The sequence below is a fragment of the Neohortaea acidophila genome (assembly GCF_010093505.1).
Source record: "Neohortaea acidophila strain CBS 113389 unplaced genomic scaffold BDY17scaffold_4, whole genome shotgun sequence".
Lineage (NCBI taxonomy): Eukaryota > Fungi > Ascomycota > Dothideomycetes > Mycosphaerellales > Teratosphaeriaceae > Neohortaea > Neohortaea acidophila.
In genome coordinates, this window is record NW_022985513.1 from 1996730 (window position 1) to 2015155 (window position 18426).

Below are 18426 nucleotides of genomic sequence, written 5' to 3' on the forward strand. Positions count from 1 at the left end.
TTCAACGCGACCTACGCGTCTTGGCTGCAGCATTTACTTCTTCGACAGAAAATCCACGCGAGACAGGAAGTAGTTAATTTCCCAGTAATCACAATGTCGATGGAAACAAGTAGCGTGCACCCTTTGACGGAGCTCATCAGATTGCTGAGACGCAGTTCGTCTCATATCCGCCCACGACTGCAGCCATTCCTCACGACAACCCGAGAAAATCACAGCAGTATGCCCCCAAACACCAGACGCCTTCGCTACATAACAATCCCAAAGCGCTGCCCTTTCGATCTTCAATCTCAAGCATCCCATCATACCAGCAACACCACGAATCTCATCCCAATCCACCCCAAGCCCCTCGTATCCGTCTCGCAAGCTGTATGTCCTTTTGCATAATCGTCACGCGCTTCGCATGGATGGCACACAGATTCGTGTCCTCAAACAGGTGCACGAGAAAGGCTTCGGCGGCCTCTTGCAGTGCCTGGATCGCTTGCGACTGCCATCGCGTGATTGCGGTATTGTAGGGCGCGACGTTCATGCTGACTTCTCGCACCTGTGCACGTAGTCATCAGTCAGTATAGTACTGGTCTTGCATCTTATTTCGCTGTCAGCACTCACCAGACGCGAGAAAGGCAGTTTGGCCATGAGCAACTCGGTCGACTTCTGGTATCGTCGGATCTCCCGTAACGCCACCGTTCCCGGTTTGTATCGTGGTTTCCTCCGCCCAGGACTTGCGATTGGCATTGCTCCTCCACTTCTTCGTGGTGCCTTTCCGCCTATCCGCCCCGGTGTGCTCTTCCCTCCCATGCTTGCGCGGCCCTTCGCTGTGGTCTGCGTTCGCGCCATTTCTGCTGTCCAGTCTACGCCCCAACGCGAAATCTTGCAGTGCGAATGACAGAGTCAAAAGTGCCTCAGAGCGAGTCTCTTTGGGGGAAACCAGCGATGTTGATGTCGGATCTTGTTCTGCGACGCGTCGGAGGGCGATCAAGAGGAAAGCATTTGCGTGTGCGCCGGTAGACGGTGAGTTATGGTTGCCGAGATTTCGATGGCTAGTAGTCGAGTTCGAGCGCCGAGTCACCAGTTTGAAGTGCTTGATGTTCTGTAATGAAGAACACAATCCCAGGTGATCACTCTCCTGCAATGTTTTGATGCCAAGCACGAACCATCATCCCCAGCGCAGCGCCTTATGTAAGCTTGGGGAAACCGCTCTTTCCGGTTAAGGCTGGCCGGCCGATCCCGCTATTCCTTTATCGACCGCGGCGGTGACGTGCTGACTGATTGACCGATGAATGCAGCGTGACAGGTGTCAACACTTCACACCACTCCAATACGCAGTTACAGTGGCCGTCTTGGACCTCACAAACCACCTGACAACATCATCACCTGCAGTATCTCCCTCGCCATAAATGTTCGCCCTCGCCTCCACCTGCGCAGCCTAGCTACTCCCTTCGAAACCGCCTCCGCCTCCTCGCGTCCCTACCTACGCATATCTCGTAACACCGATCGCAAACCATGGCGGAGATCATGGGGGTTGGAGGAGACGGCGCGCTGGCCGGTCTGCCAATCGAACAGTGGTGGCACGAAATGCCGCCGTGCACAAGATGGTGGACAACGGCGACGGTGGTGACGGGCGTGCTCGTGCAATGCCACGTCCTCACCCCCTTCCAGCTCTTCTACACCTTTCGTGCAGTCTTTCACCGACAACAGGTAAGGCGCAAACACTGCGACTCCCTCCTTCACTACCACCACCACCACTAACCTCGCTTCGAAATAGTACTGGCGCCTCATCTCCTCCTTCATCTACTTCGGCCCCCTCTCCCTCAACCTCCTCTTCCACATCTTCTTCATCCAGCGCTACGCCCGCATGCTCGAGGAATCCGCCGCCTCCATCGCCCACTTCATCTGGCTCCTCGCCTACGCCTCCATCACCCTGCTCGTCATCGCGCCTCTGTCCAACCAGCCATTCCTCGGCACCACCCTCAGCTCCACCCTCGTGTACATTTGGAGTCGAAGGAATCCGGACGTGAGGCTGAGCTTCCTGGGTCTGCTCACGTTCCGCGCACCCTGGCTGCCGTGGGTGCTGATTGCATTCAATGTCATTCTGCACGCGCATTGGCCCAAGGATGAGATTTGCGGGATTATTGTTGGGCATGGTAAGTCCTCCTCCATCGTGCCACACCTACGCAGGTTCAGAAGACTGACATACCACCCACAGTATGGTACTTTTTCAACGACATCTACCCCTCGACCCACAACGGCGCAAGACCGATGGATCCGCCGCAGTGGTGGATTCGACTCTTCGACCGAGCGGCCTTAGCCCCAGCCCCAGAAACCGACGTCCACGCCGCGGTGGTGAATCGCGATTTTGCGCAGCCTGCGGTCGCGGACGTGCGATGACGTGGGTTTGCGATATGACATTTGTACGACTTAGACGACGTTCATAGGGTCCCAACTGGACCTAACATTCTGTGATGCATTGAAACCGTTTCCTTGATTCTTTCCGATGAAGGCTACTAGATGCCCGTCCTTCCACCGCCCCCCGAGGTGAGAGCTTCAAAGATAAATGACCGGAGATGCTCGTCCATCGGCACACTCGTGTCGTCGCGTCAAAGTACCAGCAGTAGCTACAACTATCGCTTTCCCCACGCTTCTCTGAATAGCGCCGACAACTTCTCACTCTGCCCCTGATCCCGCAGCCGCTGCGCAAGGAAGCCCTTCAAGTCCGCCCAAAACTCCTCCGTCTGCAGAATGCTCCGCGCCGTCTCCTCCGCCGGATCCGTGCCGTTGTGCTCCGCCTCAGCCTGCGCCTTTTCGCTACCCGGGCCGGAGTCGACATCCATCTTGTCCTCTCCCGTCGCCGCTGCTGGCTGAGGGACCGAAGACGTCTTCTCTTCTACAGCGGGAGACGGCGATCTCGCAGAGCCCGCAACACCAGCTGCTCCCCCTGCACCACCCATCACCATCACCCCAAAGTCCACATCACCCTCAACGCCCAGCTCCTTCAGCGTCTTCAAATCCGCCGCCGGCTTCTTGTTTAGCAGCAATTTGATCTTCTCAATCGGTAGTCCGCTCTGCTGTGCGTATTCCCGCTTCAGATCGTGGATCGTGGCGTCGAGCGCGATGTTGGGGAGTTTAATGCTTTCGCTCGAGCTGGTGGAGCGCATCGGTTTGAGCGTGGCGGTGATGGTGCGAGTCTGCGCTAGTTGGCTGGGTGTCGGGCCTGAGGGTTTAGGGTAGGGGTGTGTCTGGCGGGGGAGAGTGAACTGTTCATCGTCAGTTAGGTTCAAGGCGGAGATGGAGACAGCAGGGGAGACGAACGGGACTCTGATTGGGATATTTCCGCGGATCGGCGGCATGGTCTGCGGGCAATTTGATGGGCCGCTTGTCGAGCGTGGCGAGGTAGCTTTTGGCGAACGTCACTTCGCTCATGATGACCTTTTCGAAGCCGGTGTAGAGGGATTCGTGGTAGAGGGATTCGGGCTCGGTGTAGTACGCCAGCGTGAGGGTGGGCGTGTGGGGATAGTCGCCTTTAGACGCGTCGGTGGAGGGATGGAGTGGATGCGGAGTGGAATGTGGCTGGGTATAAGAGGAATAGGTTGTTGAAGGAGGAGATGGATGTGTGTACTGATGATGGACGGAGAGCTTCGAGTGCCGTGATGTCGTCGTCATTTCGGCGTATATTTCGGGCCGGTATACATTCTTCACGCGCAGGGAAACATTCACCCACAGCGCTCTTCAGACGACATGCATGCACTCGATGCTTGCAGTTTCATCATAAGCACGACAGCTAGAGACTTCAAACGGTCCGGGAATGTGCCCAGAAAGGGCTGGTTGTATTCATCATTTACATGTAATCAAATCATTTTTTTGTAATGAGTGACTCGGTACTCAGGTTCGCCGTCTATGGCAGGCTCAAGAAGAGCTCCCTCATCTTAGGGTAGTTCGGCGTGCCTAAAATCACAGGGTTAGCAAGTGCTTTTCCTCACTTCAAGGGTGTTAAGTAGAACAAGTCCAGTGCTCTGATCAAATGCGCGACGTTGCCACTGGGGGGGTTTTCCCAGGTATCGATCGCTGCAATCAATCTCGAGGCAGCTACACTTGTTCGTTGTAAGAAAAATCAACTTACCGAGGCCCGTGACGGGGTCCCAGCCGGTGGTGGCGTGGAAGCCGGAGGAGTTGCAGTTGGGGTTGGAGCCGTTGATGATGTCGTTCAACACCCACGGGTTGGCATACTGGACACAGAATAGTCAGCAGATGTGTGCAGGTTATGTGGGAAAGAGAAGACTTACTAGGACAGGATTGACGAAGCCAACCGGGCCCTTGCCGGCCTCCGTACGGTCCTGGTTGAGGAGCGTCAGGACGGAGGCGAAGATGGGAGAGGCCAAGCTGGTGCCGAAGATGCGCTCTTCAGTGCCGTTGTTGAAGATGTCCAGGTAAGCGCCTAGGTTGGGGCATTAGCACGTGTGGTGGACACATCGAATGCAGCAGACGGGACGTACCGTTGGCGGCGACATCGGGATAAGCACGGCCCAGTCTGTTCCAGAGACCTCCACCCTCTCCGATGTTCGTGCCCTGGGCATTGGCGTTGTAGGACGGGGGCAGGGTTTGGGTGTTGATGTAGTTCTCAACGTCGGCTTTCTGGTATGAAGGGATGGGGAAGAAGCTGAGGAGAACGACTGCGGTTAGTATACCTGCCCAAGAGCCGACGTGGAGGAAGGATCAACATACTTGGAGAAGCCACCCGCGCTGGCAAAGTACTGGATCAAGAGGGTCGGCTGGCCCTCGCCAGTGGCGATGTTGAACGCAGTCAGATTGACCTGCATCGCGCTTTCGCGATCGTTAACATTCTGGCCGGGGTTGAGTTGAGAGCCGCCAACGACGGTCATGTAAGGGCAGCTAGACGGCCAGTCGGGGCTGTAGACTGGGAACGTGGTGTTCGATCCCGGCCCAGGCAAGCAGCCGTAGGGATTCCCATTCTGGTTCGGGCCGGCTCCAACGCCGTAGTCACCCGCAGCGTTCAGGATCGAGTGGCCCTGCATGCCGAGCTTCATGATCTCGCTGCATTGACGCTGGAGGTAGTTCTGGGGGAACTGGGCCTCGGGGCTGCCGTAGGAGATGGACACGACGCGGGTGAGCTGGTAGGTGCCGCACATGAGTTGGCCCTTGTAACCGTTCTTGCGGGGATCGGGGTACTGCGGGTCGATCGAGGGGCTGTTGCCGGTAATGCCGAATGCGGTGTAGTTGCAGTAGCTGCCGTCGACGGCGTCCAAGAAGTCGTTGAGGCTGATTTCACGGTCAGTTCGTCGTACTCAAGATTTGGCGGAGACTTGGGCAACTTACAAGCCAGTCGCATTGGTATGGCCGGTTGCATTGGGAATGTCATCAACCTGGTACACTGTGACGGTCTGCGGGTAGATGAGGGAGTAGGCCAGTTCCAGGTCGGTGTCAGACTCTCCACCGTTGAGTGGGTTGTGGACGGCGACGGGCGCATGTCCACCGTCTACCGAATCGACTTTAGGGGTGGTGCCTTGGGGAATGTATGGCAGGAACTTGGCGAAAAAGAGGTCCAGGTCTTCCTGGGCGAAGTAATCACCACTCTCGTACAGGCCCATCACGTTTTCCGGCGAGGTGTTGTTGGGGTGCGCGGGGATTTGGTACAAGTATCTCAAGCACGGAGGGGTGATGTGAGTGTCTGGAGAAATCGAGATATCAGCATCATTCTCCGCACAGCCTTGCTGAACCAGCCGGTTGGAGTTTTGTTCTTACCGCAATTTGCAAGACCCGCGGGGATACTTGTAGAGGTGGGCCCCGAGCCGCTGCTTGTAGATGTCGGGCCCGAGATGGGGGTACTTGTGTGTGATGGCCAACCCTGAGAGTGGGGCCACGAGTGAGGCTGGCGAGAGTCGCATTAGCATCGTGTCTGACGGTTGCAAGAACCGGGATTGCTGCCACTTACTCCTTTATGATTTGGGGGCCAGTTGCCCCATTGACGCTTGTGGAGCGATCGCTTCTTCATACGATTTGACATGACCACGCCGGGTTTGATCAAATCAACGTGCGGCGCCACGTGGGCGGGAAGATAGTATTCGTCACAGCCGATGCGCATGGAGCGGTCGGCAAAGTCATGCTCGTGGTACTCGGTGGCAAAGAGCTCTTCAGCCTTGGAGGCGGGCATGTCAATGGCCAGCCAATTTTTGTTGGTGTAATGCATAATGTCCTCCTCGCCAAAGCCGAAGCCCATCAGCCAGTTCTTGACGGTGTCGATGGATTCCTGAGCCGGAGCGAACATCTCGGCCACTTCCTCTGCAGAGAAGTGCTTGCCGTAGCGGGCGGATTCGGGATGCGAGACCTCCATCAAGCGGTCGTAACCCGTCTCGAGATTGCTCTGCTTCAGGGCAATGCGGACGGGGATGATGGCGTCTCCGTCAACCCTGCGCCGCTCCAGGTGGTTGGAGATGGTCCTCTTTTCGTGAAGGACATGGCCGGCGGGAATAGCAAGGGCACTCGCGATCAGCGAGGCCACAGTCAAAGACGCATACCAAGACATCTTGAGCTCTCAATGGGGGGGAGGAGGAAATGGGAAACAGAGGGGAACCAACTAACCTTGAAGAGGGCATGCAGGGCCATTATGTGCTCCAGAGCGTCTCCCGGCCCCGGTCTCCACTACGTCGCGGCGACTCGTATACGGGCAGGAAGCGCACAAGCTAAGGTCGGGGCGTATGTAACATCGCGGAATGGCCGCTTGTGATCGCAGCGCATGACGGTGACGTCTCGTGCGCACGGACTGCATTGATATCGCGCAGCTGGAGCTCAGCTCGATGTGATGGGCAGGTGGTTGGATAGGTACCTTATGGTCGAATCTGCTTCCCTCCAACACCGCGTCTCTCGCCTGCTGGGTCATCGCAGCGCACTCTCTACTCATCTCACCTGCTGTAGAGGTAGGTGCGGGGCTTTCCCTTCCAAGTTGACCCGAACCTAGACAGTCTGGGTTGCGGCGATAAAAAGTGATCCGCGATTCCGTGTAGAGTACCATGTGTTCGAGCGGTGACTATCTTAGCCCTACCCAAACTAAAAGGGTAGTAGCCTACGCCTGCCCCAAACTCAAAGGTTAAGCCGCGCACGACATCTAGGCAGAAGCCTAAAACGGGCAGCAATCGGACAAGAACCTGCAAGCCTGCATCGTACCTGCGCGCCCGCGTTATTCGATAGTGCCATGGATGGGGGACCCGGCGGGGTCAGGCCGGGGTCGGATGCCACCCCACGACTGGTTTTGGAAGGAACGACGGCAACCCTGCCGGGCCAAGTTGCCGGTGCGGCTCTTGTTGCTTGCTCTGGACAAGCTCGAAAGCGACGCCCGCCGGTGGGAGTGGGTCAATCACCCCCACGTTGTCTTGTTTGCTTCGGCCATGCTCACAAGACGTGCTTATCCGGACGGGACTCGGAAGGTCGGGTGATGGGGAAATCTCTGCAGCCAGTACGTACACCATGCCTTTGTGCAACACGTAGGTAATTGTGGAGTACCTCTTGGATTGTGTATGGTGGCAGCTGCACGCTGGACGGCCAAGCACCGCCCATTGATGCCTGCTCACCGGCGTACACCAGCCACCGCATTTTATCCCGCCCTCAGGACGTGCTTCGCTGCCCATGGCTGAGTGCACGTCCTCTTCGCAGGTGAAACCGACTACGCAAGCACAAGGCTATACGAGTTAGCGGCAATCGACTGGCGACGTCGAGCGAGTTCATAGGTACGTAGATGTCCGATGCTGGACAGTGCCCCCCGGCTCTGGATTTAAGATATTTGAAAGGCATGGCCAAATGTCACATCTCAAGCTAGAAGATGCAATGCACGTTTGTGATGTTATACACCGCAATTCGTGTCTAAGATTTAGAAGTGGTGAAAGGCGACGACGGGGTTGTAGGACTCGTTGGCCGTGGTCTTTGCCCTCTGCAGCAGCTACCTCAACCCTAACCCTACAAACAAGGCTGGCCTACATTGAACCTGCCGTCGCAATCGCCGACGATCGCGAGTACATATAGGTCCTCGCGTCGTCACAATATCCCAGATGGTGTAAGCAACGATCCGGAATATCGATGCTTGAAATACCTGCATCGCTGGTCGGCGGAGGAATAAGGCAAGAAGGCAAACATGGGCAAAGAATCTCGCTGTGGCTTAAGCTTTGCCGATCATTTCGAGATTTCGAGGATGCATGTTCACTTCAAGTCATTGCACAAACATCTTCGCCCCTGCCCCGCGCACCAGAAGCGATGCATAATCCACGATAGCACCGTCTATCCACATCCCCGGCTCAAGCCATGAGCAACCTCTACAACCTCGAGCCGCAGCCGACGGCCAAGGCAATCCTCAAAACCACCGCGGGCGACCTCTCCATCGAGCTCTTCGCAAAGCAGACTCCCCTCGCCTGCCGCAACTTCCTACAACACTGTCTCGATGGCTACTACAACAGCACCATCTTCCACCGCCTCGTCCCGGGCTTCATCATCCAGGGCGGCGATCCCACCGGTACGGGCGCGGGAGGCATCTCAGCCATCAACGGCGGCGATGGCTTTGAGAATGAAATCCACAGCCGACTCAAGTTCAACCGTCGGGGCTTGGTGGGCATGGCGAATGAAGAGAAGGAGAGCAGCAATGAGAGCCAGTTCTTCTTCACCTTGGGTGCTACTCCGGAGTTGCAGGGGGGGAATACGCTGTTCGGGCGGATAGAAGGTGACACGATCTACAATTTAATGAAGATGGCAGATGCAGAAATGGCGGAGGCGCAGGATCGTCCGCTATACCCTACCAAGATCACCGGGGCGGAAATACTGGTCAATCCTTTCGAAGACATGGTGGCAAGGGCGAGAGAGGCGCCGAGAACGAATGACACGGATGAAGGGCGCAAGGATGTCAAGAAGAGGAAGAAGCCTGCTGGGAAGAATGTGTTGAGCTTTGGCGGAGACGAAGGAGAGGAAGAGACACCGGTGCTGAAAAAGGTCAAGGCCAATCCAAAGTTGGTTGCGACCTCGAATGAAGAGCCAGAGCCAAGAGACGAGCCGCTACCGAAAGCAAAGAACAAGAATCCACCAGGCAAGCGAAGGGCTTCGCCGCCGCCAGCGAGTGAAAACACATCGGAGAAACGCCCTGTGCCCGCGGCCGTCGAAGCAGCAGACGACTCCGACTCCGATTCATCCTCAGAACCAGCTCGGTCGCGAAAGGGCATGAGCCAGCTGGAGAAGACGAATGCAGAGATTGCAGCGCTCAAGGCCAGCATGAAACGCAATGTGGACACAGCACCAAAGGTCAAGGAGAAGCCGAAGAGCGCCCTCGAAGCCATGGTCCCCGCAAACAGTACTCGTGGCCGGAAACGAGGGAAAGCGAGCGACGAGAGGGGGGCAATCGATCTGTTCAAAGCTTTCAAGCGCAGGCTTGAAGACATGCCTGGCGAGAACGAAACGGAGGATGTGGAAACCAATGGCAACCTTCCCAATGCAGCAGAGCCAACGACTACGAATGCGGCGGAGGATGAAGAGGCCGCTCTATGCGATCTACATTTCATCGCCAATTGTCAGTCATGCAAGTCTTGGGATGACCACGACAAGGCGGATGGCGAAGCGGAAGTGGGCGACGAAGGCGACGCGGCGTGGATGTCACACCGCTTGACCTTTGCGAAAGACACGCTTGGGAAGGACCTGGAGTGGAAGCGGAAGATGGAGGAGATTGAGGTCATTGACCCTCGGGAGAAGGCGAGGGAGATCAAGGAGGAGCAGCGGAAGGGGAGGGACAAGGGAAAGGGCAAAGAGAGAGCAGATAAATAAGAGTCATGATGTAACCAGTATGTGATCTGGAATCGCATCACAGTGCATTCGTGCAGTAGCGTCTCTAATGCACAACGGGATGTCTTTCAACGGGCTGTCTTGGAATCAAATGCTGCCTCAGGCAGGCTTACGTTGCTGCGGTTGCCATTGCGGTGGGGCGGTGATGCAGCACCTCAAATTCTGCCAAGCCCTCCCAATATCTCCGCCTACATCCACCGCAACGCGCGTACCAACCTACTCACACCGTTCAGTTGTTGCCTGTCTACTCCTCGATTCGCTCACGGAAGATATAAGTATGTTCCGCATGCTCTGGTGGAGGCAGCGACATTCTTGCCCGCCTTCCTCGCACCAGAATTGCAACTAACATCTTATCGTAGTCCTACAACTTCCCTTGGGTTCCTCTGAGAGCAGACAACACAGACTGCCAATATGGTGAGTCGCTTGTGCCCCTTGAGAGTTCATGCAATGATATTAATCCCCATTGACAGGCGCAATCAGGGTACGAATGAATCTCAACCCTTCCCCCAACCCCCTAACCCCCGCCTAACCTCGCCCACCCCGCAGAGTCTCCGTCGCACCCGAGTGCATCCAGGCCTTCAACGAGCTGAAGCTGGGCAAGTCGACGAAATGGATCATCTACAAAATCTCCGACGACTGGAAGGAGATTGTGGTGGAGGAGACGTCCAAGGACCCGGACTACAGCAAGTTCCGGGAGAAGCTGCTGAACGCCAAGAGCAAGAACAAGCGCGGCGAGGAGGGCATGGGCGGCCGCTACGCCGTCTTCGACCTCGAGTACGACGCCGAGGGCGGCGAGGGCAAGAGGAGTAAAATCACCTTCATCTCGTGGGTGCCGGATGACTCGCCTCAATACGTAAGTGATGGCGCGCGCAGCATGCTTGTGGAAGATGGAGAAGGCTGACGGGGAATTGCAGCCGCGCATGATGTACTCTTCCTCGAAAGATGCGCTGAAGCGCGCCCTCAACGGTATCGCGGCTGATATCCAGGCCAATGACCCCGACGACATTGAGCACGACAGCCTCATCCAGCGAGTGTCCAAGGGTCGCTAGGAGCTGCACTCCAAGCCGCATATCCCGGTGCATGCGCCGAAATTGGCCAAGGCTAGAGAGGGGGATGGTGATTGAGGGAGGGGAGGAGTGGTGGTTACGTGCATATGGACTGGGGTTGACGACTCGGGAGACGTGTTTGCGGGAGGACAAGGCGAGGCATCGTGTGTTGTCGTGTTTCTCCGAATGAAACCTATCTTCCTATAGAACCCGCACCTTTCTTTTGTCCTTTGACGCCCGAGAGTGGGCAGTGAAGTCTTCCTGCTCACATACATTGTGGCCTCTCATGTCCGCTGTTATGCTCACAGGAGAGTTTGGAAGGATCCGCATAGTGTGCCCTGGAATGTTGATGTAACATCAAGGTGTGCTGTAAGACAAGAGATAGACAGACTTGCGAACGGCTCTTAAGACCGCAAAGAAGCAGATAGATACTGACGAAGGAGAGAGGCTGGTTGAGGTCTCCAACACCTGCCAATGGAATTCTTACATCTCGTCTCATACATGTAGTTCAGCTGATCTTCGACAAGGGGAGCATCGCTCCAGATCACGGCTTGGTGGGGCAGACAAAATAACTGCCCGTTTGGGACGACTCGCCCACCGTCTTCCCCGAGCGGATGACTAAAAAATTCCCTCGTGGCCCGCAAAGTGGAGGCGCCACGAGAGTAGGCGCGATGGCGAAAGTGGCCAGGCGCCTCGGTTATTTCGCAAAATGCGAGTCGTGTGGGTGTGGTGTGCTGGGCGTGCTCGAGCTCGTCCTGCCAGAGAACAGTAAGCAAGCGTCTTCGATGCACGTCTTGCACCCCCGACGACGCAAAGACACCGCGCGAGTATCATGCCTAGCGACGTGGAGCAGGCGCGAGTCATCATCATCACTGAAGGCAAGCCGGTTATCTCGTCCGATCTGAGCGACTCCACCGGGAACGGCGGCTGCTGAAACTTACCACATCTCCGGGTGCGCGCTGCTTCGTGACACACCTCTCCATCAGCGTGCGGATGGATAGTTCGAATAGGAAGCGCAAGCGGGTCTTGACCCTGCCGCCCTCCAGCAATGGCTGCATCACCTGCAGGTAAGTCGACTTCGCAAGGCCGCCGGATTCCTCGGGGGCGCTGCTAATCGCCGCGAGCAGGTCGAGGAGAGTCAAGTGTGATGAGACGCGGCCGTTTTGTCGTCGATGTGTGCAGGCACGGCGGACATGCAAGGGCTACGCCGCAGCCTGGCCAGCCGCGAATGCGCCGCCCGAGCCTGCCGAAGAGGTATGCACCGCCGCTGTTCCGGCTGACTCTCCTGCGTATGTACATGGCCACTGACATGCTCGGATCAGACCCGCCTCGTTCAGCAGCTAGAGGCACAAGTTGTCCCCGTAAGCAAATGGAAAAGCGAACGCGCTTCGATCCTGGCCGACTACTTCGAATTGAGCTACCCGCCTGTGCTCGCTGCCGCCCGCAAAGTCTCCGTGCTGGGCGCCATTATGGAGATCCCGCCCACATCGGCCGTGCTCATCAGTACGTTGGAGACAATCTGCTTCTCCCACCTGTCCTACGTGTCGCGAAACCCTCGCTACACCTGCCAATCTTACATCTCCTACGCTCAAACCTTGAAACTGCTGCAGGCGGCCCTCGCGCGGGGTCCGTTGGTGGTGGATATGGTGAGGCGGAGAGAGCTGCTCACGAGTATCGTGCTGCTCGCCCAGCTACCCGACAGCATCACCAACAACCAAGCGGTGCACGAAAGTTGGCGTGTGCATCTATGGGCTGCCATCGAATACGCCGCCGCCTCCGCTCCCGCCGTCTTGGACTTCGACCATCCTTTGGAGGCCAAGTTGATGCATAGCATCCAGGTCAACGGCACTCTTCTCGCCATCTCGCGTAGGACGGCGCTACCTGTGCACCCTCGCTGGTTGGAGAATAAACGGCTATGGTATCAAGGCGTGACTCGCCCCTTCTTCCACGTCCCGTCCGCACTGGAGAAGGCGGATGCCGCTCTTTGCAAAGAAGACAATGCACTGGACATCGAGATTCTGTCTCATGAATTGGAACAGCTACGACTGGAGACCGAACTCGGCGAGCAACCGTGGCAGTCCGCACGCAAGCTCACGAAGCTCGAGGACGTCGACCTCGATCAAGACATCGAAGAGCACGCGGCGGTGACGAGTCTAGCAACCTTCGACAACCTCTACGTCTTTACCGAGTTCGTCGCCGCCCGACGATTCACCACCACAAGCCAGCTCATGCTCGTGATCGAATGCACCCTGCTCCGTCTTCTCCACTCCGCCCGAGACGCCGGAACCCCCATTCCCACCAGCCGCACCATTGAACAAATCGAAAACAATGCCTTCCGGCTGGCGAGCAACATCTGCATGACCTCGCACCACATCAGTCGGATGCAGACGATTGGCAATGCCATGCTGGTGCAGCTGGGCCTGTCCATGGCTCGCCAGTTCTTCGAGGAGCACGGCGATCAGGCGCAGATGGAGTGGTGTGATGCGTGCCTGGCGGCAAACGGTAGGCGGCTGGTGCGCATTGAGGCGGCGCTTCCCCCTTCGCGCTGTAGGATCAACGCCATCATCCCGGGATGGGTTGCAGCTTGTAAATACCAGACTTCGGGGCTTAGGATTGAAGCTGGGGAAGCTGGGGATTGAGGAGTCCCGTATCCGAGACAGCGCAGCTTGGATGCCGTACGGAGCCGAAATGAAGAGGCATGCCCACGGAGCAGGACTCTGATGAAACAGAACTTCCACGCGATGTCCTGGAAGAGTATCATGAGAGGGGTGTCGCGGAGACTCGCGTGTCTTGCTCTCTCCCAATGGCTCATGCGGTATAGATTTGGGAGGATGAATTACGAAGGGGGCTGCAGTTGTGCGGGACTCACAAAATGTGTCGGTCAAAGGCAAGGCGAAATCATTCCATGCTTGTCTTGTTACTTTTTGGGAAATCGGATTGGAGAAGGAATAATCTCAATATATTGGGAATATGCCACACTCACGAAGAGATTTTGGAACGGCGCCTTAGAGTACATATGTGTACGGTTCGTAGGTAGACGATGTCTCCCATTGAATGGAATCTCCCTCCACCGATTCAGCACGATGTCCAGCCCCACATTCCAACGGCGCATATGAGGGACGGGAGGATCGTCGGCCTGCAGCTGTCAATGAAAGCTTAATGCGACGGCAACGAGGCCGACTTGAGAATGCATTTCTCTCTTTGAGAATTATTTGATGGGTCATGCGAGATCAAAAAGTGCCGAAACACGCAGTACTGGTCAAGTCACGGCTATGTTGTTGGAAAAGAGTGACTGTCTACTATATGGCGCTGGCAGCTTCGAAAAGCGACCACGATCTTCGCATCACGTGACTCTACAGCCTGATCTCTGCGAGAAACGGGATGAGAGCGCTTCCGTGGTGGCAAGGTGTGAGAGCAATACTGTGAGGTGCCAGGCTCGAGTGTATCTCGATTACGTAGCGACTTGAAAGTTGTTCCCGCGGATTGGCGAAAGCCGGCCAGCCATATGACCCGCTGCTTATTCCACGGCTTCTGAAGCACTCTCGCCACCAGAAAGATGGGGCCCCCTCCAACCTGGATGTTTCTGGCGAGTGATTGTGCGTGATTGTACGTGATTGTCGGCAATGCACGAGCCGCCTCGAGGGTATATGAAACCCCCCCCTTTTCCCCTGACTTGTTTCTTTTCTTCTCTCTTCATATCACATCAGACGCCAGCTTTGCAACACCACCAACATCAATCACAAGCAAGATGGCGTACACCGAGCGACGATCACAGACCCCCGCTCCCCCCAAGAGCAAGCGCAGGGGGTTCTTTAGAACCCTCTCCGCCGCCCGCAGCGCGCGGCACGGTGAATTGTCCCTGTCGTCCCGCTCCCTTTGTCGTGCTTTGGCTGACTGAGATGTGACAGAAGGGCGAAGGACCGCGGGCTATGCCCGCACCTTCTCCCGGAGTGACCAGCCTCGGTCGTGAGTATCTCCTCTTTCTGTTTCCTTGCTCATCTTGCCTTGGTTTGCCCCTCGTCGGCTTCTCTTACTGCTGTTTAGCGGAGATGCGCCGTGTCGCCCTCGTCGCAATCTGCCCTTTCACCACCTCTCCCCTACAGTTCTCTTGCACCCTCGCCGCCCTGCCCCATCCCATCACCCCATCGCCTTGCACTGTTGAGCGGAGATGCGCCATTCCGCCGCCTTCACCCCCTGCCCCTCCCCAGCCCATCTCTTTCTGCCGTCGCTGCCCTGTCGCTTCTTCATCTCGTCTCGTCTCATCTTGCTCTTCTGAGATGCACCATCGCTAACACCTCGTCTCCCAGATTGGGTCGCCGCCTCTCGGACTTGTACCGTGAGGAACGGCTGGTGAAGGATGAGGCTGGGTGCACCTGGGCAACCCACATTTTGTGGCGCGTCCTCGGTTCCCCGGACCTGACTCCCTTCGTGTGATCATTTTCGCTCTCGCACGCTTTCCTTTGTCTGGCGTTTGGCGTTACGGCGTTGCGGCGTTTCGGCGTACTGGCGTTTGGTGTGTTTCCCCCTTTTCCTTTGTCGAACCCGCCAATGGCCGCGCGAACGGAAGTCGCATGGTCGCTGGGAGCTGCTGGCTGGCGGCGGGGCCAGGTCCTTGACGGTAGCAAACGGCTGTTCTTCAGCTGTGTCGCGACTGGACGGGCTTGGTTGCTTGTGTTTTTTGCATCTCCTTTGTCAACCCACCAATGGTCACGCGAACGGAAGTCGTCGTCGTTGCCTCCTCGCGGAGGTTTTCGATCTGGCGCTGGGAGCGAGCATCGGCGGTGGGGTCAGGTCCTTGACGGTGGCAAACGGCTGGTCTTCAGCTGTGTCGCGACTGGACGGGCTTGATTTGTTTTTCCTTCCCCTGGCGATTGGGAGTGCACCTCATCGTGGTGCCAGGGTGACAACGGCGCAAGCCGGCCAAGACACTCCCGCTTTTCTCTTTCTTCGGTTTTCATCGTTCTGTTGGCTATTGCCGGCGGTCGGAGAAGACTTGGTGGTGTTGGAAGCAAGCGCAATCTGCCGGTCGCAATCTGTCCGTCGTAATGTGTCCGGATGAGGGAAGCTTCACTGGAGGCGCAGTCAGTAGCGAGTGTCCCATGGCAATCACCTTGATTTCGTGTAGTCGCAGTTCGCAGGCAAGATAATGTATACAGCAATACTCATCTATCCAGCGTCGGATGTAATCATGCTGCTCACCGTTCCACCTTGCGGCAGAACCACGCAGCCGCCAGTGCAGCCAGTCCGCCAAACCTCAACACCCACGCCACACTTTCATCGCCCACACTCCCTCGCGGCTTCTGCAGCGCGCGAAAGATCGCGGAGCTAACGAGCGTCGCGAGAATCTGGGGTGCTGCAATGGCTACGTTATGAATGCCCAGCACCATCCCCGCCTGATTCGACTCTTCTCCTTCCTCCACGTCGCCATCGAGCGCGTCTGCGTCTTCGTCTGCGGCGGAAGGCGGCTGCTTGCCTCGGCGGATGGCGTTGCGTTTGCTGATTTCTGCTGCGATGAGGGCGAATGGCGCCCAGTTCGTTGTGGCCCAGGGTATGCCGATGAGAGCCACGAGGAGGGTGGCGCCAGTGGTGGTGTGGACGAGGAATGTGAGCCACATCAGGGCGGCGAAGATGAGATGGGATAAAAGCCAGGCTCGGGGGAGGGTGAGCCAGGGGATCGTCATTGACGGGATGTTGGGAAGGAGTCGCGAGATACGTGATTGCGAGGTGCCGTGGCCAGGACTTGCAAAGTGCCCATTTGGGCGTGAGTTGGCGGGAGATTCGACGAGGGTCGTGCCTGCAGCTTGTTCGGGGGTTTTGTACGAGTTCACCACGAAGAAGGGCAAGATGACGCTCGCTGCAAAGGAGGTGATGGCGAAGACAAATAACGCCAGAGTTCCAATCCTCGTTGCTTGTTCCCAGACTACATCGACCTCTTCCGGAGTCATGTCTGGTTGCGCGGTGAAGATAGGCTGCACGTAGATCTCGCCGATGTAAGTGGTGATGTAGAACAAGAAGGGAAACCATCCGATCCAGGCGAAGAACTGCACCAGACAAACTGCTCTGATCTGTCGAGGGAGTTTGCGTACAGCGCGATAGAGACTCCGAAAGATTGCGAGCAGTCCGCCTGCTCCTGCGGGCAGGGGATCTTGTCGAGGGTCTCGTTCCGAGATTGTCAGACAGCTGACGGTAAGAGTGGTGATCATGGCGAGCGAGGCAATCATACACAGCACTTTGAACTGCGTGTTGCCAAAGAACCAAAGGTGCTTGGGCAGGTCAGAATAGCCAAAGAGATATCCGACAATGTTGCCCACGCCGGTCAGGCGCGAGGCCCATGCGTTGGCTAGGTCTTGTTGGTGAGTGGGCGCATTGTCGACGATGAAAGCTCGGATGCCGGCTTGAATTACGTTGATTGCGAAGTCGAGGATGTAGACCAAGAAGATGGCGATGACAATCGTGGTCACCTTGACGCCTTGTCCATTTTCATCGACGCCGAAGATGCCATGCAGGATGAACGTTACGATTTCTCGAGTCCAGGCGAGAAGCAGGAGCGAGATGATGGTGGCAGCAGCACCGCCGACCATGAAGGGACGTCTTTTGCCGAAACGGGAGCGGCACTGATCGGATTTGATGCCGACGTATGGCTGGACCAAAGTGCCTGAGAGCGGGCCTGCAATCCATACGATGGCGAGGAGAGATTTGGAGATGCCGAGGGAGAGCAGGTAGGGGGAGAAGTTGGATGTTTCAACGGACCATGCGATTTGAAGGCTGGAAAGATAGGTCAATAAGGGCACAGATGAGGCATGAGTGGGAGACAAGAAAAGAGCTGTCTTACCCGCCAATCGAGATGGTCAATAGGATGAGGTACCAAGTGCTTTTCGTCTCTTCGTGATCGTGAGCACGTACGTCCTCATCAGAAAGCCAACCTCTGTCATCTGGGTCCAAAGCTGTGTCGACCGCAGGAGGTGTTTCGACACCTTCGCTGGAGCGGGGGCTTAGCAGGGGAGAGGCCTCGTCCAAATCGTCCTGTCCTCGCGCGGGATTTGTGCGGCGTTCTGAGTCCATCGCAGATTGGTTGGAAGGAGGGGATCAGCGTGAGACGTCTCGCATGGCTGTTGAGGACCAGTAAGTAGAGCAATTGTCTGTTATCGAGGATCCATGTAGAGCGATGGAGGAGTTGGTGGCTCGGCTTGATCCCGGGACAAGGCAGTTGCGGAAGGTTGAGACGATGGTGCCTAGGCAGGCGCGATGGAGCGAGTGATGGTGGTGGGGTAGAACACTGGCCTCGGTACTGCGTGTCGATTTACTCAATGCACCGCTCGTCCTTAGATCGATGTCTGTACAGTCGAGATGCACATGATCTCATGGAGATTGCATGGTCCAGCTGGCGATGATCGCTCGCGTGTGCGGGTCGCAGCGCTTTAGCGTCGCGGCTCCCGCTTCCAGAAGAAGCTTAAACCTGCGAGATCTCCCTGACCCTTCGGTTCGTGTCGCTGGCATTCTGGGCACATTTATCCTGAAGCCTGAACCTCGCACTCTCCTCTTCCCCCTCTCTCCACTCTAT

The 18426-nt window shown here is 56.7% G+C and overlaps 10 protein-coding genes across 10 annotated transcripts; 6 read left to right on the forward strand and 4 right to left on the reverse strand.

The window, feature by feature from the left end:
- Positions 1–322: 322 nt before the first annotated feature.
- BDY17DRAFT_248282 (putative histone 3) lies at positions 323–834 on the reverse strand (the record flags this gene model as incomplete). The annotated part of the gene is made up of 2 exons (XM_033730898.1): positions 323–541; positions 607–834. The coding sequence occupies 2 exons, from the start codon at positions 832–834 to the stop codon at positions 323–325; spliced, it is 447 nt and encodes a 148-aa protein (XP_033591328.1).
- Positions 835–1187: 353 nt separating this feature from the next.
- BDY17DRAFT_279479 (Der1-like family-domain-containing protein) lies at positions 1188–2459 on the forward strand. The gene is made up of 3 exons (XM_033732029.1): positions 1188–1695; positions 1763–2141; positions 2204–2459. Exons 1-3 carry the CDS (start codon positions 1501–1503, stop codon positions 2383–2385), a joined length of 756 nt encoding a protein of 251 aa, XP_033591329.1. The 5' UTR covers positions 1188–1500; the 3' UTR covers positions 2386–2459.
- Position 2460: 1 nt separating this feature from the next.
- On the reverse strand, positions 2461–3605 carry BDY17DRAFT_296271 (cell-cycle control medial ring component). The gene is made up of 2 exons (XM_033733431.1): positions 3307–3605; positions 2461–3251 (listed from the first exon to the last, which is right to left on the reverse strand). Exons 1-2 carry the CDS (start codon positions 3415–3417, stop codon positions 2619–2621), a joined length of 744 nt encoding a protein of 247 aa, XP_033591330.1. The 5' UTR covers positions 3418–3605; the 3' UTR covers positions 2461–2618.
- Positions 3606–3754: 149 nt separating this feature from the next.
- Positions 3755–6858, reverse strand: BDY17DRAFT_296272 (putative protease S8 tripeptidyl peptidase I). The gene is made up of 9 exons (XM_033733432.1): positions 6836–6858; positions 5945–6791; positions 5755–5881; positions 5329–5680; positions 4717–5271; positions 4488–4651; positions 4278–4429; positions 4115–4220; positions 3755–3939 (listed from the first exon to the last, which is right to left on the reverse strand). Exons 2-9 carry the CDS (start codon positions 6533–6535, stop codon positions 3890–3892), a joined length of 2097 nt encoding a protein of 698 aa, XP_033591331.1. The 5' UTR covers positions 6536–6791; positions 6836–6858; the 3' UTR covers positions 3755–3889.
- Positions 6859–7975: 1117 nt separating this feature from the next.
- BDY17DRAFT_296281 (cyclophilin-like domain-containing protein) lies at positions 7976–9842 on the forward strand. The gene has a single exon (XM_033733433.1). The coding sequence runs from the start codon at positions 8302–8304 to the stop codon at positions 9799–9801; it is 1500 nt and encodes a 499-aa protein (XP_033591332.1). The 5' UTR covers positions 7976–8301; the 3' UTR covers positions 9802–9842.
- A 180-nt stretch (positions 9843–10022) lies between these two features.
- BDY17DRAFT_296282 (uncharacterized protein) lies at positions 10023–11040 on the forward strand. Its single transcript, XM_033733434.1, has 5 exons — positions 10023–10094; positions 10179–10233; positions 10290–10300; positions 10366–10672; positions 10734–11040. The coding sequence occupies exons 2-5, from the start codon at positions 10231–10233 to the stop codon at positions 10866–10868; spliced, it is 456 nt and encodes a 151-aa protein (XP_033591333.1). The 5' UTR covers positions 10023–10094; positions 10179–10230; the 3' UTR covers positions 10869–11040.
- A 708-nt stretch (positions 11041–11748) lies between these two features.
- Positions 11749–12254, forward strand: BDY17DRAFT_135153 (uncharacterized protein). The gene is made up of 2 exons (XM_033729454.1): positions 11749–11932; positions 11993–12254. Exons 1-2 carry the CDS (start codon positions 11859–11861, stop codon positions 12171–12173), a joined length of 255 nt encoding a protein of 84 aa, XP_033591334.1. The 5' UTR covers positions 11749–11858; the 3' UTR covers positions 12174–12254.
- BDY17DRAFT_135210 (uncharacterized protein) lies at positions 11963–13620 on the forward strand. Its single transcript, XM_033729455.1, has one exon. The coding sequence runs from the start codon at positions 12335–12337 to the stop codon at positions 13502–13504; it is 1170 nt and encodes a 389-aa protein (XP_033591335.1). The 5' UTR covers positions 11963–12334; the 3' UTR covers positions 13505–13620.
- A 669-nt stretch (positions 13621–14289) lies between these two features.
- On the forward strand, positions 14290–15316 carry BDY17DRAFT_135227 (uncharacterized protein). The gene is made up of 3 exons (XM_033729456.1): positions 14290–14713; positions 14774–14831; positions 15173–15316. Exons 1-3 carry the CDS (start codon positions 14489–14491, stop codon positions 15217–15219), a joined length of 330 nt encoding a protein of 109 aa, XP_033591336.1. The 5' UTR covers positions 14290–14488; the 3' UTR covers positions 15220–15316.
- A 400-nt stretch (positions 15317–15716) lies between these two features.
- BDY17DRAFT_264946 (uncharacterized protein) lies at positions 15717–18247 on the reverse strand. Its single transcript, XM_033731889.1, has 2 exons — positions 17698–18247; positions 15717–17630 (listed from the first exon to the last, which is right to left on the reverse strand). Exons 1-2 carry the CDS (start codon positions 17925–17927, stop codon positions 16061–16063), a joined length of 1800 nt encoding a protein of 599 aa, XP_033591337.1. The 5' UTR covers positions 17928–18247; the 3' UTR covers positions 15717–16060.
- Between the last annotated feature and the right edge of the window lie 179 nt (positions 18248–18426).